This window comes from Neopsephotus bourkii, unplaced genomic scaffold (genome assembly GCF_033783945.1).
Source record: "Neopsephotus bourkii isolate Nb327-2 ecotype Australia unplaced genomic scaffold, CSIRO-AGI_Nbou_v1 NB_122, whole genome shotgun sequence".
NCBI lineage: Eukaryota > Metazoa > Chordata > Aves > Psittaciformes > Psittacidae > Neopsephotus > Neopsephotus bourkii.
The window spans coordinates 1,484,446-1,506,940 of record NW_026900639.1 but is presented as its reverse complement, the minus strand read 5'-3'; the positions used below and the strand labels follow the sequence as shown (position 1 = coordinate 1,506,940).

General features: G+C 40.1%; 1 protein-coding gene across 3 annotated transcripts in view; it reads left to right on the top strand.

The window, feature by feature from the left end:
- SMARCC1 (SWI/SNF related, matrix associated, actin dependent regulator of chromatin subfamily c member 1) overlaps positions 1 to 22,495 on the top strand; it is a 93,510-nt gene that overhangs the window by 37,683 nt on the left and 33,332 nt on the right. For all 3 annotated transcript variants that reach the window (XM_061366133.1, XM_061366120.1, XM_061366128.1), the window contains 9 exons: positions 40 to 77; positions 1,175 to 1,296; positions 2,033 to 2,104; positions 6,161 to 6,274; positions 7,041 to 7,194; positions 7,507 to 7,620; positions 10,202 to 10,261; positions 14,433 to 14,691; positions 15,337 to 15,498. In XM_061366133.1, coding sequence (XP_061222117.1) covers positions 40 to 77; positions 1,175 to 1,296; positions 2,033 to 2,104; positions 6,161 to 6,274; positions 7,041 to 7,194; positions 7,507 to 7,620; positions 10,202 to 10,261; positions 14,433 to 14,691; positions 15,337 to 15,498 — 1,095 coding nt within the window. The remainder of the gene's footprint in view (positions 1 to 39; positions 78 to 1,174; positions 1,297 to 2,032; positions 2,105 to 6,160; positions 6,275 to 7,040; positions 7,195 to 7,506; positions 7,621 to 10,201; positions 10,262 to 14,432; positions 14,692 to 15,336; positions 15,499 to 22,495) is intronic.

The following is a 22,495-nucleotide window of genomic DNA, read 5'->3' as shown; positions in this document are numbered from 1 at the left end:
GTTTTTATTAGTGTAATTCTGAATGCTTCTGCCTTTCAGATGAACAGGATGAAGAGACAGTGGCGACTGGAGGAAAGGTAACAGCTGCTGTTTCTTACTGAGTTTGATAGAAACTGAAATCATAGAACAGCTTGGGTTAGAAGAGACCTTTAAAGACCAGTTCCATTGCCCCTGCCATGCACAGGGACACTTTCCACTAGACCAGATTGCTCCAAGTCCCATCCAACCTGTCCTTAAACACTGCCAGGGATGGGGCAGCCACAGCTTCTCTGGGCAACCTGTGCCAAGGCCTCACCACCCTCACAGGGAAGAACTTCTTCCTAAAATCTCACTAAATCTTCCCTGTGTCAGTTTAAAGCCGTTCCCCCTTATCCTTGCTTGCTGGTGTCTTTAAAGCTCTGTGTGAGCACTTGTGTGTTCACTCCCTGAACGGAAGCAAATGCAGGGACATGCAGAGTCACAAGCTGAATTTAGTATCTCCTCTTCACAAGGGAGAGATACCCAAGACCCGCTTTAAGATTGATCAAAGTGAGTTTATCCAAGTACAATCTTAGTGTAATGAGGTGCAGTTTTTCAGACGTGAAACTTACTGCTAACAAGCGTCTGCCAGTAAAACTTGAAGTAATGAATCTAATTTCCTTTAATGCTTTTTTGAGGAGTGAGAAGGTTAATGGGGCAAAAGTGACCAAAAATACAGCCCAACCTAGACAATATTAAAAATGGGTGCAAGTGTCAGTAACTGGAGGTGGCAGCAAGACCCAGGATGGCAGCTTACAAAGTATTCTACACACGACATGTGATTGCAGTATATTGCATTATTGAAATGCAGTGTCTTCTCCCATAGAGCATGCTTAACTTTATAAACAGGATGCAAAGTGTGATCTCGCCATACTGCAAAGTATGCTCTTCAGGTTTGAGAGCTGGCTCTGTAAAAACTTCATCCTGGCCTTATGCTTTCTGTAATATTTTGTCAAGATTTATTATTTTTATGATGACATAGATTACACTTTCTCTGGTCCCTGAGATTTTCCCCACTGACCAGAAACTGCGCTAGGAAAGGTTTATTCTGCACATGATTGGAAAGCACTGGTTTCAGGCTAACTTTGTTTTGACTGAGAGTTTATAGATATGTCTCTTGCAACCTACTCACCATTGTATTTTCTCCATGATACAGGAAGATGAAGATCCTAACAAAGGTGATCAAAGTCGCTCAATTGATCCAGGTGAAGATAATGTTACAGAACAAACCAACCACATCATTATTCCAAGCTATGCATCTTGGTTTGACTACAACTGGTAAGAAAGTATTTGGGAACTGGGTGAAGACTTAATGCTGTGGACCTGGTGTAGATGAGGAAAGGCAACTTTGCATAGCTTGAGCTAATTGAGATTTACTTTAAAGTGAGGTAGGTATATGTGGCCTCTGGGCTTCAGTTCCTTCTCGTATAAAGTGAAGGTACAGTAATACATCCCTACTGAGAAAATTGACAGTAATATCCCTACTGTGAAAATTATGGCAGTGATGGTGTTTTGTCGTGAGATCACTCTTCTGTAGTGCATGCAAGTGCCTTTTGGGGGTGACTGGTAAATAATGATTGGTTAAAAACTCTGACCTGTGCATTTGTAGTAGCAAATGGTGTTCCCAAGAGCTAAATCAGTCTGAAACACAGCTGAGAGACTACTGAAGTACATCTGGAAAAATAGAATAAACTTCATGTTGCATTAGGTGTACATGTTCTTGTAAAAGGCAACCTTAAATCATCTCTGTGGTGGCAGCAGTGGACATGACAAGGTAGCTGGAAGCATTTTCTAATGCAGCTTTGCTTCTTTAATAAAATAGGCAAATTTCAAAGGGTTATGCTAGAATACTAGGGTTTCTTTAAAAAAAATTTAAAATAATCCTTTCTATAAATGTTCTCTCTTAAAATAGTGTTTTGAAGGTGTGCAGAGTACTCAAACATTATTTTGTATTTGAATCTGAATTGTGTATATACATTGCATATACAATCTGAATTGTATATTTCTGTTACAGTATTCATGTGATCGAACGTCGTGCTCTTCCTGAATTCTTCAATGGAAAAAACAAGTCTAAGACTCCAGAAATGTAAGTAGAACATTTGAATGTATACGTTTATAAAAGCGTAGCAAGGTCAAGCAGCTTCCAGTTCCAGGAGTCCTGCAGTCACTTCAGCTGTGCAGGTGTTAAGCTTATATTAGTAGGGGCATAAAAGAAGGAAAGAGCACCTGTACCACCTCTTCTTGTAGCTTGATAATGTACGTGCATTATCAAACTACAAGAGGTAAAAGATTAAATATCAAAGTAATAGTTAATAGTGGTTACCCAGGAAAAATAAAACAAGTTTCTCCCAAGTAATACAGGAGCAAATTCACATACTTCATGTGATACAAAATGAGATCATCTTCCAAAGACATCTCAAAAATTTCATGATGCTATAGAAGCTTAATAGTCATCCGTATTTTTCTCTGTTTCTTATGCCATGCTGTATTTTTGAGACTTGGAGTTTTGTGTGTAAGCACTGATCACAGAGTTTGTTGTAGGATGTGTGACTGGAATGGATTTTGCCCAGTTATCTGTACTGATTTCATGGTTCCCTGAGCAACTGATGGGTAGTGCTGAAAGTGCAAGTGAGGTTCGGAAAACTAATCTTCACAGGCCTGGGATGTAACTGTGTTCTCAAATACCAGGTAGTCTGATTTAAATTGGAGAGCTAGAGTTGCACATTGCTAGAAGTAGTATGAGTTTTTTCTTATATAGCTGTTCCAAACCCTCTAGTGACACTTTAATTCTTGACATTCCTATTAAATGCAGATGGAGCTCTCAGTTGAATTTAGGTCCAGTTTGTACATATTCCATCTTGTTGTGGGATCTGGTATCTACTGCAGAACTTAAATGTTCTTAATTAAAAAATTGCACACACACAGCTGTTTAAACAGCTTAAACAACTTCCCTGATGCTGTTTAAATTAAATAATAAGGGAAGATGATTATTGTCTTGAGGTATTGCAGTTTTTTTTCATGCATCACATAGTTAACTTCTGGTCTGACTTAGCAGCATAACAAAATGAACTGCTGAGTTTGCAAACTGGTTAGTTATAGTTTTTTTTCTCTTTCTACTTCAAACTAATGACAGTGATAAGCCATCCTGCGTTGCTCTTCAGCAAGGGGACAGAGCAGATTTCACAGCATTCTTGGGTTTGCATCTCTTCTTTTCAGGCATGACTTATTTTGTGAGGATTCTGATCTAATGTTGAGGTAGAAATCAAAAACTAAGTTTTTTTTCAGTCTGGAGAAGAGAAGGATTGGGGGAAACCTTTATAGTAGTGGCCCAGTGCACAGGGAGGCTGCTGAGAAGATGGAGCCAGGCTCATTATGTGTGTGGCAGAACAAAAATAAGTGAAACTGAAACACAGCAAGTTCTATCTAGATGTAAGGAAAATTTTTAATTCTGAAGATGATGAAACACTGGGATGGGGCCTTGGGAAGTTGGGAGTGCTCTTCTTTGGCGTCTTTCAGGCCTTTCTGAAGAAACCCCTAAGCAACCTGGTCAAAACTTGGTCACAGAGCTCTGAGCAACCTGGTCATGAAGATGTTCTGGGGCCCCCAACCTGAGAAGGATGTGGAGCTGTTGGAGTGAGTCGGGAGGAGGCCACAAAGTTGCTCCAAGGGCTGTAGGAGCTCTGCTATGGAGACAGGCTGAGAGAGCTGGGCTTGTTCAGCCTGGAGAAGAGAAGGTTCTGAGGACACCTTAGAACAGCTTCCAGTTCCTGAACAGGCTGACAAGAAACCTGGATATAGACTTTCGACAAGGGCCTTCAGGCACAGGACAAGGGGGAATGGCTTTAACCTGACAGAGGGGAGATTGAGATGAGATCTGAGGAAGTTCTTCCCTGTGAGGCTGGTGAGGCCCTGGCACAGGTTGCCCAGAGAAGCTGTGGCTGCCCCATCCCTGGCAGTGTTCAAGGCGGGGTTGGATGGGGCTTGGAGCAACGTGGTTTAGTGGAAGGTGTTCCTGCCTGTGGCAGGGGTTTGGAACTGAATGAGCTTTAAGTCCATTCCAGCCCAAACCACTCTGATTCTATGATAATGCAGAGCTGACCATGATTTGAGTAGGAGATTGGCTTAGAGGCCTCCTGAGGGTCTCTGGCACCCTGAATGTTTTTCAACCCATAATCCTTATTTGCAGTTTCTCTGGAAGTCTGATTTGCAGAGCTATGTTTTCAAAATTTATTTGACACAGCATATTTTTGTTTTGGGGTTCTGGGACTCAGTGTCTAAGACTGCAAACAGATTGAATTCTGAAAGAATTCTTATATTACTGTCCCATATTATTCCTTATATTCCTTGCCACTGATGGGGTCATAGCATGTAATCCCATGCTTCTTTTTTCAGCTGACATCATAACATCAGGTCTCCTATAGGTCATCCATAAACTGCTATTGGTTATTGACTGTAAGTGAAGCAAATTAGGGACTCCTCCCAGTCCTGATGTTAACCTAGATTTGTATTTTTGTTGTCATTTAGGGATTATAGGAGTAGCATGTGCTCATGGCTTGGTGTTTTCTTTTCAAGCAAAATAGAATCATCCTTCTGAATGGAAATGTCTTGCCTCCAGCTTAGTTTTCAGGCCAATGAAAATACTGTGTTTCTGAAGTGCACACAGGGTCGTTCTTCTGACTGTAGTGTCTGGAGGGTGGTTTCTGTCTTAAAACAGGCTTTAACTAAATACTAGTTGACTTCCCTTTCTCGCTGTTGACAGGTTTTAGCTGATGGGTTATGTCATTGTTGAAAACAGATTCCCTTCAGGATAAACTTTAGGGATGTTTCTGTCTTTGGCTTTTCTCTTCACCTAGTAACGTGACCTTAGTGAATAAATATTAAACTAATTTCTGTAGCCAAGACCACTTTAAAGTACCTGTTCTTGGTCCAGCAGGTGGTAACCCAGTCCTGTACAGGAGCATTGGAAAATGTTCCTGCATATTGCTCCATGGAAGCAGCTCTTTTTGTTCCTTGCCTGCCAGACATTCAAGGTGGAGCAGCCCAGCACTTGACACATAACTTATTTCCATCAAGTTTTATATGTAATTTGATCAGAACGAAGATGTGGGGGTTTTGTCAGGAATGTGTATGTGCAGCAACATGTCTTGCCTTTGAAAAGCATTGGTGTCCATCTCTGTAAGCCTTGCATTTATTTGTTACCAGCTGGTTTTGCACACCACATATGAGGCATCCATATCTTGAATTTTCCAGAGGCAGAAATCTGCTTATAATAGGCTGTTTTGAACACATCTTTGCATAGGATACTTACTTGTATTCGACAGGTTCGTTTTGTTTCCTCAGATGAACAGGTCTGGCAATTTTATGGTAGTTTATTTTGTTCTGACCAACTTGCATTGGGGTAAATTCCAGAAATTTACTGAGAAAGCCTGTGAAGCAATGTCTGCAGTGCAGGAGATGTGCTGAACCCTGATACGTGTTTGTCTGTGTTCTGAAATACGGGAATCTCATGAAGGTCATTTCTGCTTCAACTGTTCCACCTCAGTGGGTGGGGAGTGCAGTGCTGGTTTCTGGATTCCTGTCACCTGCTTTTCATAGATCTTGTCTTCTCCAGTTTGCTATTCTGTAACTTTTCTGTACTGATTCTTTTATGACTTAAAAACTCCACATGTAGAAAGAGTAGCATTCCATTTGGTGTACTACTTCTGGTTTTATGCTCAGCTCTTTTTCATCCCAGGCTCCTGAAGGGGATTGACAAGGATTATTTAGCCTGTTTCCATGGGAAGATCAGACCCCCTTTTTTTCTGCAGCTAGTGGTCCATTGCACAAGTATTTGGTTAGTGACCAAGCTACAGCTGCTATGTGTGTCATTTGCAATTTAAGTGTGCTTCAGTGTACTGCTAATCCAAACACTGATAAAATCCAGAATGAAACAGTCTGGAAGAGATGGGTCATACTCCGTATATAAAAATAAATTCTACTTACCTTTTGCTTTTGATACTGATTCTTAAATTTCATAAATAAAAATTATCTATTGGTGTTTGCTTGTCAGTAAGAAAGGTGTTTGGAGAAGGCGAATCCTAAAATACATATCCTAAACTTCTAGACTTCAGTGTCCGTGAACTACTTGTCAATTGTCTTCCAGATACCTGGCTTACCGCAACTTCATGATTGACACCTATCGCTTAAACCCTCAAGAGTACTTGACCAGCACTGCCTGCAGAAGGAATCTGACTGGAGATGTGTGTGCCGTCATGAGGTAAAAGCCATGGCTCTTTCAGCCACTGCCTTTGCTTTAATAAAAAGAAGTAGGAGCTGCATTAAAAATGAAAGCGTGCCAGTATGACAGCATAATGTGGGCAATAGCCATCATACTGTTGATTAGCAGTTTCCCTGCTTTTATGGCAACCAGGTGACTAGTTTATACTAATCTTTTTCTTTATAATATTGTCTGCTTGTTAAAACATGACTGCAGATTTTTGGATCTTAATTTGTGATGAGTTAGGTTCTGCTGTTCAGTAAATATGTGGATTTTTTTTTTTTTTTTTTTTTTTTAAGAAATTCAGTTCTTGCAACTCAGTTTTGTCAGTTTTAAGCTCTCAGGTGCAGCAGAGCTCTAGAAACCTGTAGCTTCCTAAACGTCAGTTCAGTGACAAACAGTTAAGGACAAACAAGGGAAACGGGTCAATGGTTGTGCGGCCCATACAATCTGTATGTTGCCTGCAAATGGTTCTGTGCATGCAGCCCTAGCTTTCTTTGTTTGCACTTAATTAATTTTCTGTTCTCTGTAACCAGAAATACCCTGTTTTGATTCAGGCAACATGCTGAAATGCAGTCAAGCCTGCACACAGCTTATGCTGTGTGGTTTATATTGCTATTTCTCATTAGTGAAGGACTGTAGAAGATTCTGGATCTGTGTTTGATCCAGAAACATAAACTCCCCCGTTTGCTGTCTCCTTTCTGTGGTGTAAAGCAAATCCAAGGCTTCAGTTCTTAAGATCTTAATTTGTCACATTGTTTCATAGAGTACATGCTTTTCTGGAGCAGTGGGGTCTCATTAACTATCAAGTGGATCCAGAAAGCCGTCCCATGGCAATGGGCCCTCCTCCTACTCCTCACTTCAACGTGCTAGCTGATACACCCTCTGGACTCATGCCTCTCCATATCCGCACTCCGCAGGTGAGCCCCACAGGTTGCACTTATCTTCTAGCCCGTGTCATTTAACATCTCATCAGAATAATTTGGGCATGATTTGGTGACATACTCTTTTTTCTTTTTCTTTTGTCCAGCTATGTTTAGAGTTTCAGGTACTTTGAATCTCTAAGCTCTGCTGGTATTGTATGCAAGTGATACTATCTATGTAAAGTCATCTCTGTAGATTTATGTTTGACTGCCTTGTTCTGTCCATCTTCTATTTAACACTTATCTGAAAACCTTGAATAACTTTCAGTTCTTGCCCCCTCATCTTTCTGTTTTAATGTTTGTTCACAGGTTCCAGCTGCTCAGCAGATGTTGAGTTTTCCAGAGAAAAACAAGGAGAAACCAACTGATCTGCAGAACTTTGGGCTTCGCACAGACATATACTCAAAAAAGACTTTAGCAAAGGCAAGTATGTTGGGATTTTTTTTCCCCTGTCTCCTGCTATTAAGATTTCTTCCTCAAATGTCCTCTACTAGATGACACTGAGATGACTTACGTTACTCACAGATTCCTGGTTTAGATTTTGTTTCCATCTGACTGTAGGACACTAAGATATGTGATTTGATTGTGTTGGGTATCTGATGTTATAGAAAGAAAGACACCTACCCCAAACTGGTTAATATTGTCAGTCTTCAGATGCTGAACTCTTGTTATGTTACTTCATATTTTACCTGAATGGTTCAGCTTCTAACTATCCATTGATTCAGTACAGAAACAGATTTTTCCATCAGGGTCTTTATCCTGTTTTCCAGGTCTGAGAAGGATTTTCCAGACTGGGTGAGCTAGACAGTTGCTTGATTACCAAAGGTGTCACAAAATCACTACAAGGGGGTATTTTAGCACTGTCACTGCAGTGTATTGTATCAGATAGTTAAAGTTTTGAGATACCATTCAGTGACCTTGGTAATTCTATAACCTCTTGCCTATCTCCTGCTACCGGATACCTGTGCTTGATACCTGATAGTGCTTGGAGGCATTGCAGGAATACCATGTTACTACTTCAGCGTCACCTTCCATTTGGTAGTCTATAAAGTTCTGCTGATTAGTGCTTCTCTTGAGCTCACATACTCTTAGGTGTGAGTTCAAAAGAAGCACTAATGAAGAGGCTAATTCTGTGTAATTGGTTCATTTTCCTGAGAGAGTATTGAAACCCACAAAACTACTTTGTACACTGTCGTTTATACTATTTCTACTTACCACCTGAGAGAGAACTATTAAAAAAAAGAAAGCAAGAAAAAATCCACAAAAAAAAAAACCAAATGAAACCAGCACACAGTAGTTCTAGAGATAAGCATTTTTTATAAATCCTGATTCCATCATTGCATTTATGGATTGACTTTTTTGCTTAGTTTATGGAGGTATAAATATTCATGTAAAAATTCATAACTCTTCTGCTGGTTCTAGACTCTGGTTCTATTTACAAACTTCTGTATCAATGAACTTGAACAGACTTGTTTGCAGAAGTTGATTTCCCTTTTTGGTTTGTGTCTGGCAATTGCTTTTTGGCTCTTCATACAAGCCTGTTTGAGAGCTGATCAGCTGCTGGATGACTCAGTTTGATTAATGTTCTGTTTGGGTTAGTGAATTGTGAAGTGCATCTTGAGATAGGATAGTTTTACCTCTCCTAAATATTCCTTTTGCTGTGGTCCTGCCCAGAGACATCCAGTCTAGATAATGGTCTTTCATAAGCAGTTGAGAAGGTGCTTTTGTCCTTATTTGACATGGAATGGATCAGGGTGTCTGGAATCACAGAAGGGGAAGTTTTCATGAAGAGTTTGGTAACTTTTAGGAAATCTCACAAGGTATAGATTTGGAAACAGCAACCCTTGGAGCCAGTGATTGCTGAATATGCAGAGTATCTTCATAGAATCATAGAATAGTCAGGGTTGGAAAGGACCTTAAGATCATCAAGTTCCAACCCCCTTGCCATGGGCAGGGACACCTCACACTAAACCGTGTCACCCAAGGCCTCGTCCAGCCTGGCCTTGAGCACTGCCAGGGATGGAGCATTCACAACCTCCCTGGGCATCCTGTTCCAGTGCCTCACCACCCTAACAGGAAAGAATTTCCTCTTTATATCCAGTCTAGATTTCCCCGGTTTAAGTTTTAACCCATTACCCCTTGTCCCATCACTACAGTCCCTCCCCAGCATCCCTATAGGCCTCCTGTATCTTGTTGTAATTACTGTCTTTTCACATAGCTCATCTCACTTGTAAAGATTATTTTTTTTCCCTGAATTACTGATGAACTTTTAGATAAATGAACAGTTTTTGGGACCAGCATGTACCTTACACAGTCAAATATGTGTGCGTTGGAAGTTGATGTGAGCTAAAGTGACTCTGACATAAACCTTATTCTGCTGGGAAAGATGCCCTTTAATCTGGTAGAATCCCAGTTGTGCCTGAATCAAGTAATACCATCTCCTCATGGGACAGCAGCATCCTTCAACTCTATGGCATCTTTGGAGGGGGTTAGATACTTTGTTGTGTCTATCTGCTGCTGTCCTTTGAGCTGAAGGATGCTTTGTGTAAACTGCTCTGTTCTTTGCTTAATTTTCCTGGCCAGTCAAGCTAACCAGAATGCCATCACTGCTCCTAAGAGGCTTTATTATTTAGGAAAATCCTCTTTGCTGTTTATGCAAGCAAAGATAGCCAGGAAAAACGGATACCAGATCACTTTGCTTTAGCTTGGAATAAAAGAGGAGTTGCAAGTTCAACTAGATGTATTGGGGCAGTGGGATCTGTGGAACCCAGCCTCCACAGAGTGCATAAATGTACTCACCTGCGTGCTGTGGCTACATAAGTACATGATGTGAAGCGAACCACTGTACAAGGTAACATGGTTAGCTGTAGTAGGAAGGCTCTGAAAGGTACCTGTTTGACTGGATTAAATAACAGATTATTCCTCCTCTTAATGGTTTCTTAAAAGAAGTTCTGTGCATTAACAACCTGTATTTCACTTTTTCCCACCCCCTTCTGTCTTACAGAGTAAAGGTGCAAGTGCTGGGAGAGAATGGACAGAACAAGAGACATTGCTGCTATTAGAAGTAAGTACATGAGGGCAAAACCAAAACATGAAGAATATCATTACACACTTTAAAAACCTACATATAGATTAATTAATCATTTTTTTGAGGTGGAGTTAGATGACAGGTGCATGCTTTTATAGAGAATTTAATAGGGCTGGAGACTTTATAGTGGGAAGCAATCTCTTGGGACTCAACTGATGTAGCTGGAGGAACAAAGCGGTTGAGTATCTGTATGTAAAGGCAATGCTGCCTGTCTCGTTGTGGTTATGTTTTTAAACTGGTAAAAGGTTATAGCTCTCCCTCAAAATCATCTCTTTGACCATCACAGTTACAGGAATCTTATTACCAAAATGGGTTGGCAGTAACATCTTTGTAATAGAGGGGCTTCATATATTTTAAGGTTTAAATTCTAACTTGTACCTGCAAGGAAGAAATTAAGTATTTCAGAATATTTGCATAAACTCAGGAACAGATCTTGCAGTGCAGAGAGGTCTTTTCATTAAACAGAAGTTACTAACAGCAGGAATGCCTTTCAGGTAATGGTGTACCTGCCACTAAGATAAATACTTTGAAATTCTGATTATAGGTTCATGGCTATGCCACAGCATGCAAGGGAGGGAAAGAACTAATTTTTAAAGTTGAAATAGTTAAGAAACAGTTGAGGCTGTTTCCGTGTTCTACCACAAAGAAGGGAAGCTCTTTATTTGGTAGTTCTTTAGTCCCATACATCTACTCATTCTTTTTGCCACAGAGCTGCACTTGATGTAGTCTATCAGCTTTTTTGGGAAAGTCTACAAGAAATACACATGAGATGACTTAAATGAGGTACTGTAAAAATGAGCTCAGACAATTGCTAGCACACTTGATCAGGCTTTCATCCCTAGATTCCTTAATCTGATGCCCTTGAGCCACATGGTAATTGTCAGGTCTCTTGGAGTCCCAGAGGTGCACTACAGAAGTTTGTTCAGTCTTCCACACTGACATAAGGCAGCACTGTTTTTCATAGTGCTTCATCAGAAGAAGAATCTCTGGCCTGAAATAATTAATATGCTGCTATTTCCTGTAAATAAATATTACTTAGCTTTCTTCTAAAGAAACGTTTTCTTGATGTAGACTGTGGGTGGTTGATTTTTATCCTTTTATGTAATTCAGGGTTCTGGTCTAAGAATTACAGTTTGGGGTTTATTTTTGCTGGTTTGTTTTTATGTGAAGAGAGAACTTAAACCAGAGTGCAGTTGCGTGATTCTGCGGGCTTTGTCTTTACATGTATCAGTAAACCTATTGAAAAGTTAATTTTATGAGGAAAAGCATGGACAATGGATCTTGATGGTGCTTGACAGTGTCGAACTTGTGTTGAGTAGCTTCTTCTCTGAGCTAGCCAAGGTGCCTCAGCACAACAGTCTTTGATTCAGCCTTCACAGCTCACAGAAGTGTGTTCATCAAAAAGCCAAAATAGAGTTTTGGTGGGTTTTTTTATGTTAGCTTGGTATGCGGTGTTTAGCTCATACTTTTCTATTGCCATGTGGAGAAAAGTTTGTCCATAAGGGTTTGTAACAAAAACCTAAATTGTCTTTCGTGGCATTCTTGTATGGAGAAGCAAGACTAATGTATTGATATGTTGACTGCTTTGCTTATAGTAGCATTGTTTAAAATTCATTTATAGCTTATGATCATACATAGCAAATCATAGCCTAATGAAATAATCCAGATACCTTAAAAAACACCAAACCCAAACAAACAAAAAAACCCAGTCTTGAGACTACAACTTTATTTAATGTGCTTAAATTAATAATGGTGGGTTTTTTCTTCGTTCTTTGTAGATTTAACCTATGAATAAATCAGTAAAGAGTATATCAGTTCAAGCATAAGTAATGCAGCTGTAACAAGCCAGCTCAGTTCAATTAAATCCTCAGGGTAGATTTAGACAACCATATATGCAGTGATGTTCTGAAAAATAAATGTTATCTAAAATAATTACTGTCCTTCTGCCTGTTGACTGAATAAATTGGGGGAGGAAATACTCTTTTCCTTCCAAGTTCATCTTCCCTGCCTAACTGCTTGTCTGTATCTCCACAGAGTGCTATTCTTGCATAGTTAAGTGTATTTTCAGCTATTTATAGTAAGGACAACTATTGTGAAAGCTAGGCTGTCTAGCAGAAAAATAACAAGCAGTGAAGGAGAATGAGCAGAAAGCCCTGCATGGCCATGAAAAGCAGAGCTGATCTAATACGCTAGCATGATTAAAAATGGATAAGCAGTGACACACAATTTACAGCACAGAGATAAATTAGGGAAAATGAAATGAAAGTTGAACTAGCTAAATATTTCCCCATGAATATGACCTAGTGAACTAAGCAGTTTCTCATTTCTTTAAACACTTGGGTAAGATCAGGCAGAGGTCAGAAGAACGGTTCACGGGCAGTTAGTGACTACTGTGGTGTGGGCCAGGCTGTCCAATATCATCTGTCCTTGGTTCATTCCCAAAATGATGGATTGGGATGTATTCTCCACATGATGTCTGACAGATACATTCCAGCTCTGGATTCTGCCTTCACGCTATGTGAAAGGTGGTGCATGTGGAGAGTCGTGCATTTTACCATGAAGGTTGAGATTTCTGGTAGTTGTCAACCTCGTGAGAAAGTCAAGTATTGAAAAGCCATTAACTTCATTTGTTCTTAATGTTCATGCTTAAGTGGACATTGGTTGGGGAATTTCAGTTATCATAAGTAGTTAGATAAGGAGGAGAATGTCTGTATCTCCTGAAATACGTTATACCTGCAAACAGATGCCTTAAGGTCCAAGGCAGCCTGCCTTATGGCCAGCAAGTCAGTGAGGGTGTATCATAGGGATCTCTCAAACAGTCTAATAACACCTACTTCAAACTCTGTTCTCCTTCCACCAGTTGTTGCTAAAATGCCTGCTCACTTGCCACGAAGCAAAGCAGTTGCCTTTGTTTCTTGTAGTGTAAGTCAGGGTAAATAAAAACCAGCATGACTTCTCAGCGAAATATATTAAAAATGAAAATGGGATCTGCAGCTCAAACAGAGAGATGTTTGCCACCCTTGCTCAGGCCTCTGGTATTAAATATTTTCAGAAGATTTCTGTTATGCCTGTGAGTTGCAGATCCCATTTTCATTTTTAAGTTTGACACATTTGGCCTAGATCTCAAATGGCTTTTTACTTTTTGTAGGTGACTGGACCATGGGTCATCTCAGTAATGTAGAAGTTAACAGTTTAGGGTACTTAAACACTTATTTTATGCTGTCCAAGTGCTTAAATAACTTAAACAGTTTTCAGGAGAAAAAAACAAAACACTTCTTAAGGGATAATATTCTGTTAGGCTACCACTTTGGTTTTTTACAATACTCATGGGTTAGTTTTTCAAAAACTAGTGCAGGGACTTGAGTAGCTCACTGTTATTGAATTATTTTGTGAAGATCTTAAGTAACTTTAAAAACAACTGAAATGCTGAATTACTAAATCCTTGATTTAATTGGGAAGTTCTTGTTTTATCAGGTGCCTTATCTACGTAATAATGACTCATTAACCTGAATGCGTAACAAAAATAAGAGTGGTTAACAATTGCTGGAGAACTGATCTCTTCTGGCTTCATGATGCAGAATATATTTTCCTCTTTTTTCCTGGAATATTGGTTTGATGCTCTTTTATAACTTCTGTTGGATCTAAAAACTGGACTTCACCATCATAGCTAGTATACATGAGTGAAATAAACCCCGTTCCTGCCCCAGAGAGCTCAGTGTGCCAAGACATAAATGAGAGGACACAAGAACAGGGGGAGTAGTTATGGAAATTGAAAGAATTGGTGAGATTTAGTAGGATAAGCAAACTTACTTCTCTTGAAAGCTTTTCGTGTTGAAGCAAAATGGGGAAGCACTAACTATGCAAATATTAGTAAATCCTGAATCTTCTGACTATTCTTTTTGATATAATAACAGCATAAAACCCATGTGATGATCCCCACAGCTTAAATTTAATCAGTGTCCCAGTCAGATGTTCATAGTTCTTACAAAGAATAATTTTGCTACCAGAAAAAATTAAATAGTTGTCTGATCCCAATTTATTATTCCACCACCAAAATAACTAGTATTGAAAATATTTTTTTGCAAAAAGAAGGGTTTTTTTCCCCCAGAGTAGTTAATGTATATACAATGACTTTTGTCTTTTGCAGGCTCTGGAGATGTACAAAGATGATTGGAACAAAGTCTCGGAGCATGTTGGGAGCCGTACCCAAGATGAGTGCATTCTCCATTTTCTGAGACTTCCAATTGAAGACCCTTATTTGGAGAACTCCGACGCGTCTCTGGGCCCACTGGCGTACCAGCCGGTCCCCTTCAGCCAGTCTGGCAATCCAGTAATGAGCACCGTTGCTTTTCTGGCATCTGTGGTGGATCCCCGGGTGGCATCGGCCGCAGCAAAGGCTGCATTAGGTATGAATTTGCCCTAGCAATTGTTTTTACCTTTTCTCTACAACTTTGCTCTCAGTCCGCTTTTAAAATCAACTTCTAGAGTTTGTTGTGGATGAATTTACACATACGTAGAAAAGAGGTCTACTTATACCCAGCTTTATGTTCTGTTATTACTGAAACTGCCAATTTACAGACCAGGTAGAATAGCTTTAAGGCCATTGAATGTCTAAAGATGGCTTTTGTGCTTATTGACTCTTGATAGTGTTTGCAAGCACCACCTAGTAGTCATGTTACTGTGACCACTGTCATTAGTTTAGCTGTGGATAGATGCACAAAGCTAAACGTTTTTTTCCCCTTTTCTGTTTGTGTGAAATTATCTGCTGTAGTTATATGTGTACTCAAACATACTTGTTGAGATAATTCCTTTCACTTTTTTCCTTATTTTTCCATGTAAAAGAGAATTTTATGTAATTGGGATGAAGCCCCTTCCTGTGACATTTGAGAGAGTAAATTAATGACCTGTTGTGAAAAGAAGGAACTTACATACTTGAGAATTCCCTCTGTCATGAGATGTACCTGCACATTGATCAGAGAAAATCATAACTTATAATTTGCCATAAAACCCTCACAATATTTCTTTTTTGTTGTTTTTTTTTATCTTACCAGAGGAGTTCTCTCGTGTCAGAGAGGAGGTACCGCTGGAGCTCGTCGAAGCTCACGTAAAGAAAGTACAGGAAGCAGCAAGAGCCTCTGGGAAAGTGGATCCAACATACGGTCTAGAGAGCAGCTGCATTGCTGGAACAGGTCCAGATGAGCCAGAGAAAATTGGTAGGCTGTCCATAAAAATTTCTCCATATGAGGTTCCTTAGGGATTTTCTTCTGAGTTACAATAAACCACAAGTTCACCTCCAGTGAGAGATGGAAATCATCGTGGGTAAGGAGAGTGTGACAGGTTCTGCTTGCTGCAGGATTAGTAACTCTTGACACTGAATTAATGAATTCAGGACTAGCTTTAGTTTCAGAGAGTTGTTTTCTTGCTTTCACTCCATGGAAAGGCAATTGCTGTGGAAGCACAGAGTTGAGTGAGCAGAGCAGACCACTTCATGCTAATTCTGTGGGTATTAGAGTAGTTGGAGGGTGCTGCCTTTCTATCACTGCAGTTATAATGAAACTTGAGTTTTATCAGCTCTTTGTGCTGCAGCTTAATCTGTAATGTTATATCATGCTTTTGGTAATAGGCTTTTACCCAGGTCTTGTACTCTGAGTACACTGCTAATTGTGATGGTAGCAGAAGAGGAACTTTTTATTTAATGGTAGACTGGTATATGATAATGCTATAGTTCTTGTTTCTAGTTGCATATTATACCGCTGTACTAAAAAAGTCTTGTTTAAGAGCTTGGTTTCAGCTGAGCTATGTTCTGTAATATTCGTCAGATATTCTGGTATGAAGTCTCTTATCTGAAACCTTGATAGGTCCAAACTGTTTACTCATTACTGTGGAAAGTAAAAGCATGTTCTTCAGCAGCTCCTATAAAATGAAACCCTTTCTATATAGCTCTCTTTCCGATCTCCTTTAACAGTAAAATGGGTAGACATGACAAGTTTGCTCTGTACCTGCTGACTTTCCCAATGACTTTAATCTCTTCAATTTGCTGCAGATCTGCCATCTTGTCAGCAGATCTTTGTTTTCTTTCTAGCATTGTTGGCTGCTGTTTTGTTCAGTCTATCACTGTTTTAGTGAATTCAGTGACTAGACTGACAGGAAGTTTTGATTTGGGCTGTGCTCGTGCATCTCATAGTTGACATACTGTCACCCCCTCTTGAGACATGAGCCAGGCACCAAATTGTGCAGTAGGATTGTGAAGGACCTGGGTGTGTTTGCTGTTAAGTTATCAACTGCTAGTCATACAGGTGAAGATGCAGATAGAGCATTTATGGTGCTAAGTGCCCGTAAAACTACACTTCTAAATTCAAAAATACTGGATAACTCATCAAGGTATTTCTTAAATAGAGAAGTTGTTAATGGACCACTTAATCCTTCTGTCACATTTTTCACTTCTACACTTGGTGGGACAGACTTGATGTGAGGCAGCTTGGTTCTTTGGGAAGATGTGAAATGTATGCTGAAAATGGAACACTGGCACCTGGACTATCTGCTTCTCCCTGTTCCACAGCACTCTGTTGTGCAAAACTGACAGCAAGCATCAAAGCTCAGTTGAAAGTGTTTATTTTCAAGTCTGATATAAAACAAATCTAGGTGTTTCTCCCTTTTCCATATTCTCCAAGTACAGACGCCACCGTAGTATGTTACCGACCTCTGTAATGTATATACTACTTGGAGTCTTAATTGTTAATGCTGCAGCACGACCATGGAAGTTTACCATTACTAGTCTGTAGGAGTCTTCTAGGAGAATTTGCGCCCAAGTTGCAAATGGGGATTTTGAAGTGGTTGTCATCTAGTATGGGCAGTTGGAGAGCAGATGACCATAACATGATTATTTCTGAATGAGCTATATGGTGAGTTCTATAAGTAATACTGTCCTGTTACAGCTAATGCGATTTGTATTGGGCTGTGACTAATGGAATAAATTAGGACAAGAGCAGATGGTTCTCCCTGGGGGAGCTTCTCAGTAAGAGTGAACTGGGTCACTTGACAATCTGTGGTGCCTTCCAACTCCAAAACAGCTTTGCACTGGAGGGCACAGGGGAACCCATAGCTTGCAGTGGCAGAGGTATGCTTAATGCATTGAAGTACAGTGTTGTGGGGTGCTACTGTTGAAGTGGAACTGTGGGTTTGCATTAAATGTCACTACAGAGAACTAAAAATGTCTGCTTAAGGTTCCATACTATAATTAAAGTTCATCAGTTGTTATATTTTAGAAATAAAATTATATAATTTAACTATATTATTAGGCTCCTTAATAATTTAAAAACTCTTAAAAGTGGTGGTTTATAGGCAATATGGAATGCAAAAGGGGAAAATATGACTGGAACAGATTGTAGGAACTTAAAATTAATATCCAAGAATTTCTTTTTTAACTTTAACTCTTCATTGTTAGTTTTTTATAAAAGCTGATGATCATAGGATCCCAGACTGGTTTGGATTGGAAGGGACCTTAAAGCTCGTCCAGTTCCAAGCCCCCTGCCACAGGCAGGGTCACCTTCCATTAGACCAGGTTGCTACAAGCCCTGCCCAACCTGGCCATTGAACACTGCCAGGGATGGGGCAACCTGAGCTTCTCTAGGCAACCTGTGCCAGGGCCTCACCACCCTCACAGGGAAGAATTTTTTCCTAATATTTAATGATGTTTCCTTTTAAATGAATATAGGAATGCTTCAGTAGAGTTACCGGAAGACTCAAGTGGTTCAGATGCTGTGGTAAGCATGGTAGACACTGTCTTCTGCTTTCTAAGATAGTGTCCCACTGTAGGTCATGGAGTATGATAGAGGAAGCTACTCTGCATCAGTTTTAGTAAAAATGGCTGGAAGAGACCAAAGAACGGATCTCAGCTCTTGGGCTAGCAATTAAGCTCCAGAGAAAAGAAATATTCAGTACACCTGTGGTACTTAGGCATTTCAAATTAAGTCTTCACTGAGGATTTGTGCCTCGTTAATGGCTTTCCAAAGGTGATTAACTACACTGATTGCAAATATGTGCACTGAGTGTGTCACAAGGCAATCTCGGAAGTGCCTGTGTTGGAGGCAGTAACTTGCGCATTTTACAATTTATTCTAACAAATATTTCACTGGAAGTGTCTCCACTGACACGAGTGTGAGTGCTTCAAGCTGTAGCTCATCTGTGACAGTGAACACTGAGGGAACGGTGGTCTGATTTACTGGGACCAGTACAACTGTGACTTAAACAGATGATTATATTTAACATGTTATGGATGGTTTTGTACCATTCTCAAATACACATACCAAAAAGCTACACAGAAGTGTACATACACATGAGAAGTTATTTTCTTTCATTTTTGGCAGAGCGATTTCTCTTGTGGTCTCCAGGGTGTGCTTTAACTCTGAAATAATGCAAGCATTGCTAAAACGAATTGACTCGGAGTACCTGATTCACTTTGCATATATCCAGGTGCCCGTGAGCTAGTTCTGCGCCACTGGAGGATTGAGTCCATCAATTTCTTCTTGTGATGGACTCGCACAGATCGCACAAAAGCTGTGGTAACTTTCTGTCAGCTCTCCAGCCATCTCTCTGAATGCCCACCTGGGTACTGTATGCCTACAAGCTGTGTAAAGCAGAAATGGAGGAAGCTCCAGTGGCTGTGGAGTCCTGGCTTAATGTGGAAAATGTAAATTACAGTTTAAATAATAGTATAATCATTGAGACCCAGGATTTTTCCATAGCTATAGGGTATTTCCTCTTAAATATTGATATCCAAGCCTGACTCCTGACAGGTGGTGTGTATTGCCTTAGTGAAAACAAAGGTGATTAGGATGTCCTGCAGGCATCTTTAAACTGTTTGCTGAGCTGAACGTCATGCTAGTGATTCTGTGCATTTATGTGGGATTTTGCTTATTATTCTTCTGACAACAGTGGAGGTTACATATCTGCTTGTGCTGCAGGTGTCTGTTTGCTGGTAAAGCAGTAAATTCTTACCATAGAAATACTGCATGGGTTTTTTTCTTGTTGACCTGAAGTCAGCTTAGCTTCTCCGTAAAGTCACTGGGCTTTGTCAGAAGTCAGTTCTGAGTTCTCCATGTATTAGAAAACAGGGCTCCGTGTTCTTGGAGATGACGCAAAACAGAACAAGCTTCCATAGAGACAGAAAATATTTGCAGTTTCAGGTTGAAAGAAGGGCATGGAGAGACAATGTTTCCTTGTCTGCAAGTGATTTCTCTCTCTTGAAAGACGTCCTGTGGTGTCTCACAACCATCTGCCTCTTGCTGATTTAAGAAGCATTGTTAATTTGATTCACCACATCCTGCAAGGTACAATACCAAACCTGCAGAATAAGGTTAAAGAGCACTGTTGGTACCATGTAAAAGGGATTAAAGAGTCTTACTGAAATTGTCTTCCCCTTTTGTAACAGGGACATAAAGCTCCAACTAATCAGTTTGTCTTTGCATTGGCTGTTATGTATTTTCATTGATCTCATTAGATCATACAGGAAAATCAGTACAGTTGTATTTGTACCTAGCTGAAAGGCAGGAGTAATTTCTGTCATCTCGTGCAGAAAGTCAAAAAATGGTTTGTTTGGGTTTTTTTCTCATTCTTTCATGTATGAATTTGAGATTAATTTTTACAGGACTGTTAATTGTTTTGAGGTACTTCCAGTAGCCTCTAATTTAGAAGCAAAAACCTGCTTCAACCCAGGTAAACTTACTTACCCCAAACTAATTACTGATAATTTTCTTCCTTACACATGTAGCATTCCACTGTGTTCCTCTTGATGTACACAAGTGCAGAATGCCAGTGGGGACTGCAGAGCTGTAGTGCTGTCACTGCAAATAAGGGCTTAGTGGCTAATACAAGCAAACAGTTTTCAAAATCCATTGACTACAACCTGCCTAAAGTTGTCATCCTAATTTTAAAATAACATTTGTTATTACAGCCAGGACTAGAAAAGCTAAGTTAAATCAGGATGTTTGCAATAATCTTAATGTCACACATACATACCTTCTGACTCTCTCTGTAGCTGAATGTGCCCCTGTGTAATATGAAAGAACACTTTGTTTTGCAGAGTGTTCGTCAATGTACCATGACACAAGGGGCAGTCCAGGTGCAGTTATTCTTACTGTCAGATGCTCTGGGTGCTTCTTTTCTTTGAGAAAATTTTCTCTAAAGGGTGGTTGGGAAGCAGTCTTTCTGTGATGTCCTGTTTGCCTTGGAACCTCTTCTGCAGCAGTAGCCACCTAACAGCTCTTACTTGGTCTATGAATTGCTCTACAAGTTTGCCCCGAGAAGCTGTGGCTGTCCCATCCCTGGCAGTGTTCAAGGCCAAGGTTGGACAGGGCTTGGAGCAACCTGGTCTAGTGGAAGGTGTCCCTGTTCATGGCAGGGGGATTGGAACTGGATGAGTTTTAATGTCCATCCCAACACAAACCATTCCATGATCTGTGAAATAAAAAAAGAACTTGTCCCAGTACTTCCAGAGAATTAATAGCAAGCACTTGGAATCTATGATAGTGCTTGATGTGAGTGCATTGTAAACCTACATAAACCCATCCTGCACTCACGTCTTCAACTGTGGCAGCAACTCAAGTGTTGCTGGACACTGCTTTTCTTTAAAACTTCACCTTTAAGATGGGGCACATTGAAATGTGTTGTTATTGGAAAACAAAACCCACCATACTAGAAAATGAGCTTAGAATAGAAAGGGAGTTCAGTTCAGTCTTACCTGAAAGACACAAGAACAGAGTGTCGGAGTAGGACAGAGAAGTGTGTGTCTTATAGGACTTTGTTGTATGGCATTTGTAGGTGTGACTTACAGCTTTCTCAGTGTGATTCAGAATCTAGCAAGGAGTATTGTCACCTGTGAATTTTTGCATTCCTGAGCAAATCGTGGAACTGTCTGGCAAGAACCTTCTAGGGATTTGTTTTCCTCTCCCTCAGAGGATAAATGGGAAGCTGCAGGTTTCTGTGGGAGCTCCTTTGGACTGGGAACCTTCAGCGGATGAGGTAGTAGCCTGGTGGTCAAGGTGCTCACTGCTGATATGGGATGCTGAGACTTGAATCTCTGCTCAGCCTGATTCTAGACTGCAGAGCTTGAGCTCCAGGTTCTCATCTTCTGGAAGAGTCAACAAATTATCAAGTCACTATTTTTTAAGAGACAGAGACCGACCTGTTTTGACTTAAAATTGTCCATAGACTAGAGTTTCTCTGGCCTGTTGCACTGGAGTTTTGGAGTTTTATATGAAGCAGAACTTGGAGTTACTCCACTTCTCCCTGTCATTGAGTTTTGTGGTGTTTATACAAAATTACAGACTTCTTTCTTTCAATTACACGGTTATCCCAGTACTAGGAATCGTGAAGTTGTTGGTGTTTGGGCTAAGCCACATCAGAATGAAAATTTGTGTATTTTGTGCACTATTTTCATAGTTGAGCTCATGATCTTCCACTTTACCAGTTCAAGCACACTTGGAATGTTCTGCACTTTGTCTCCACTTCTTTATGCTCTCCTTTAGCAAGAAACTCCTTTCTTTGCTAGGAAGGATGACCTTTGAAGCTCAGTTTGGAGCTCTGTTTCTAGGCTTGAAATAGCTGTCTGACAAAATCTGATCTGGATTTTCCCTGTGACATTATTAGATCACTAAATCCTAACTCTGAGATAAAACTTCTGAGGAGGTATGTCCCCAGTCTCCAGAAATTGAATTATGGTGGCAGATATTTCAGATAAGTAAGTTTATTATCTTCAAATAAGACAAGAGGAAAACCATTGTCTTTCAGTCAGGCATGTTAGTATGTTTTTCTTATATATGGAAGGGGCTTCTGTAAAAACTTCTCTACAGAACTGTTGATATTAAAGCAAAACACATTCTACACCTGTTTTTCTTCAGTGTAGCACATAGGGATAAGTGGGAAAATTAGGATTACTGGAAATGAGCACCCAACACCAGCTAACGTCTTCAGAAGCTTAGAGGTGGATGAGGGCTTTTCACCAGCAGTTTTATATGAGCATGGCAGCATGTGCTGGAGACCATGGTCTAAATAAGCTCCTCTTTAATGCCCCCATACATTAAAATGTACCAGAATTTCTTTTCTTGCAGAACAGAAACTGAGATCCTAGTTGAGGAGTACAAGATTGTGCTGATGCTTCCCTCTTGTTTGTCCTTGCAGAACAGCTGGGTGCTGAAATAAATTGTGATTTCT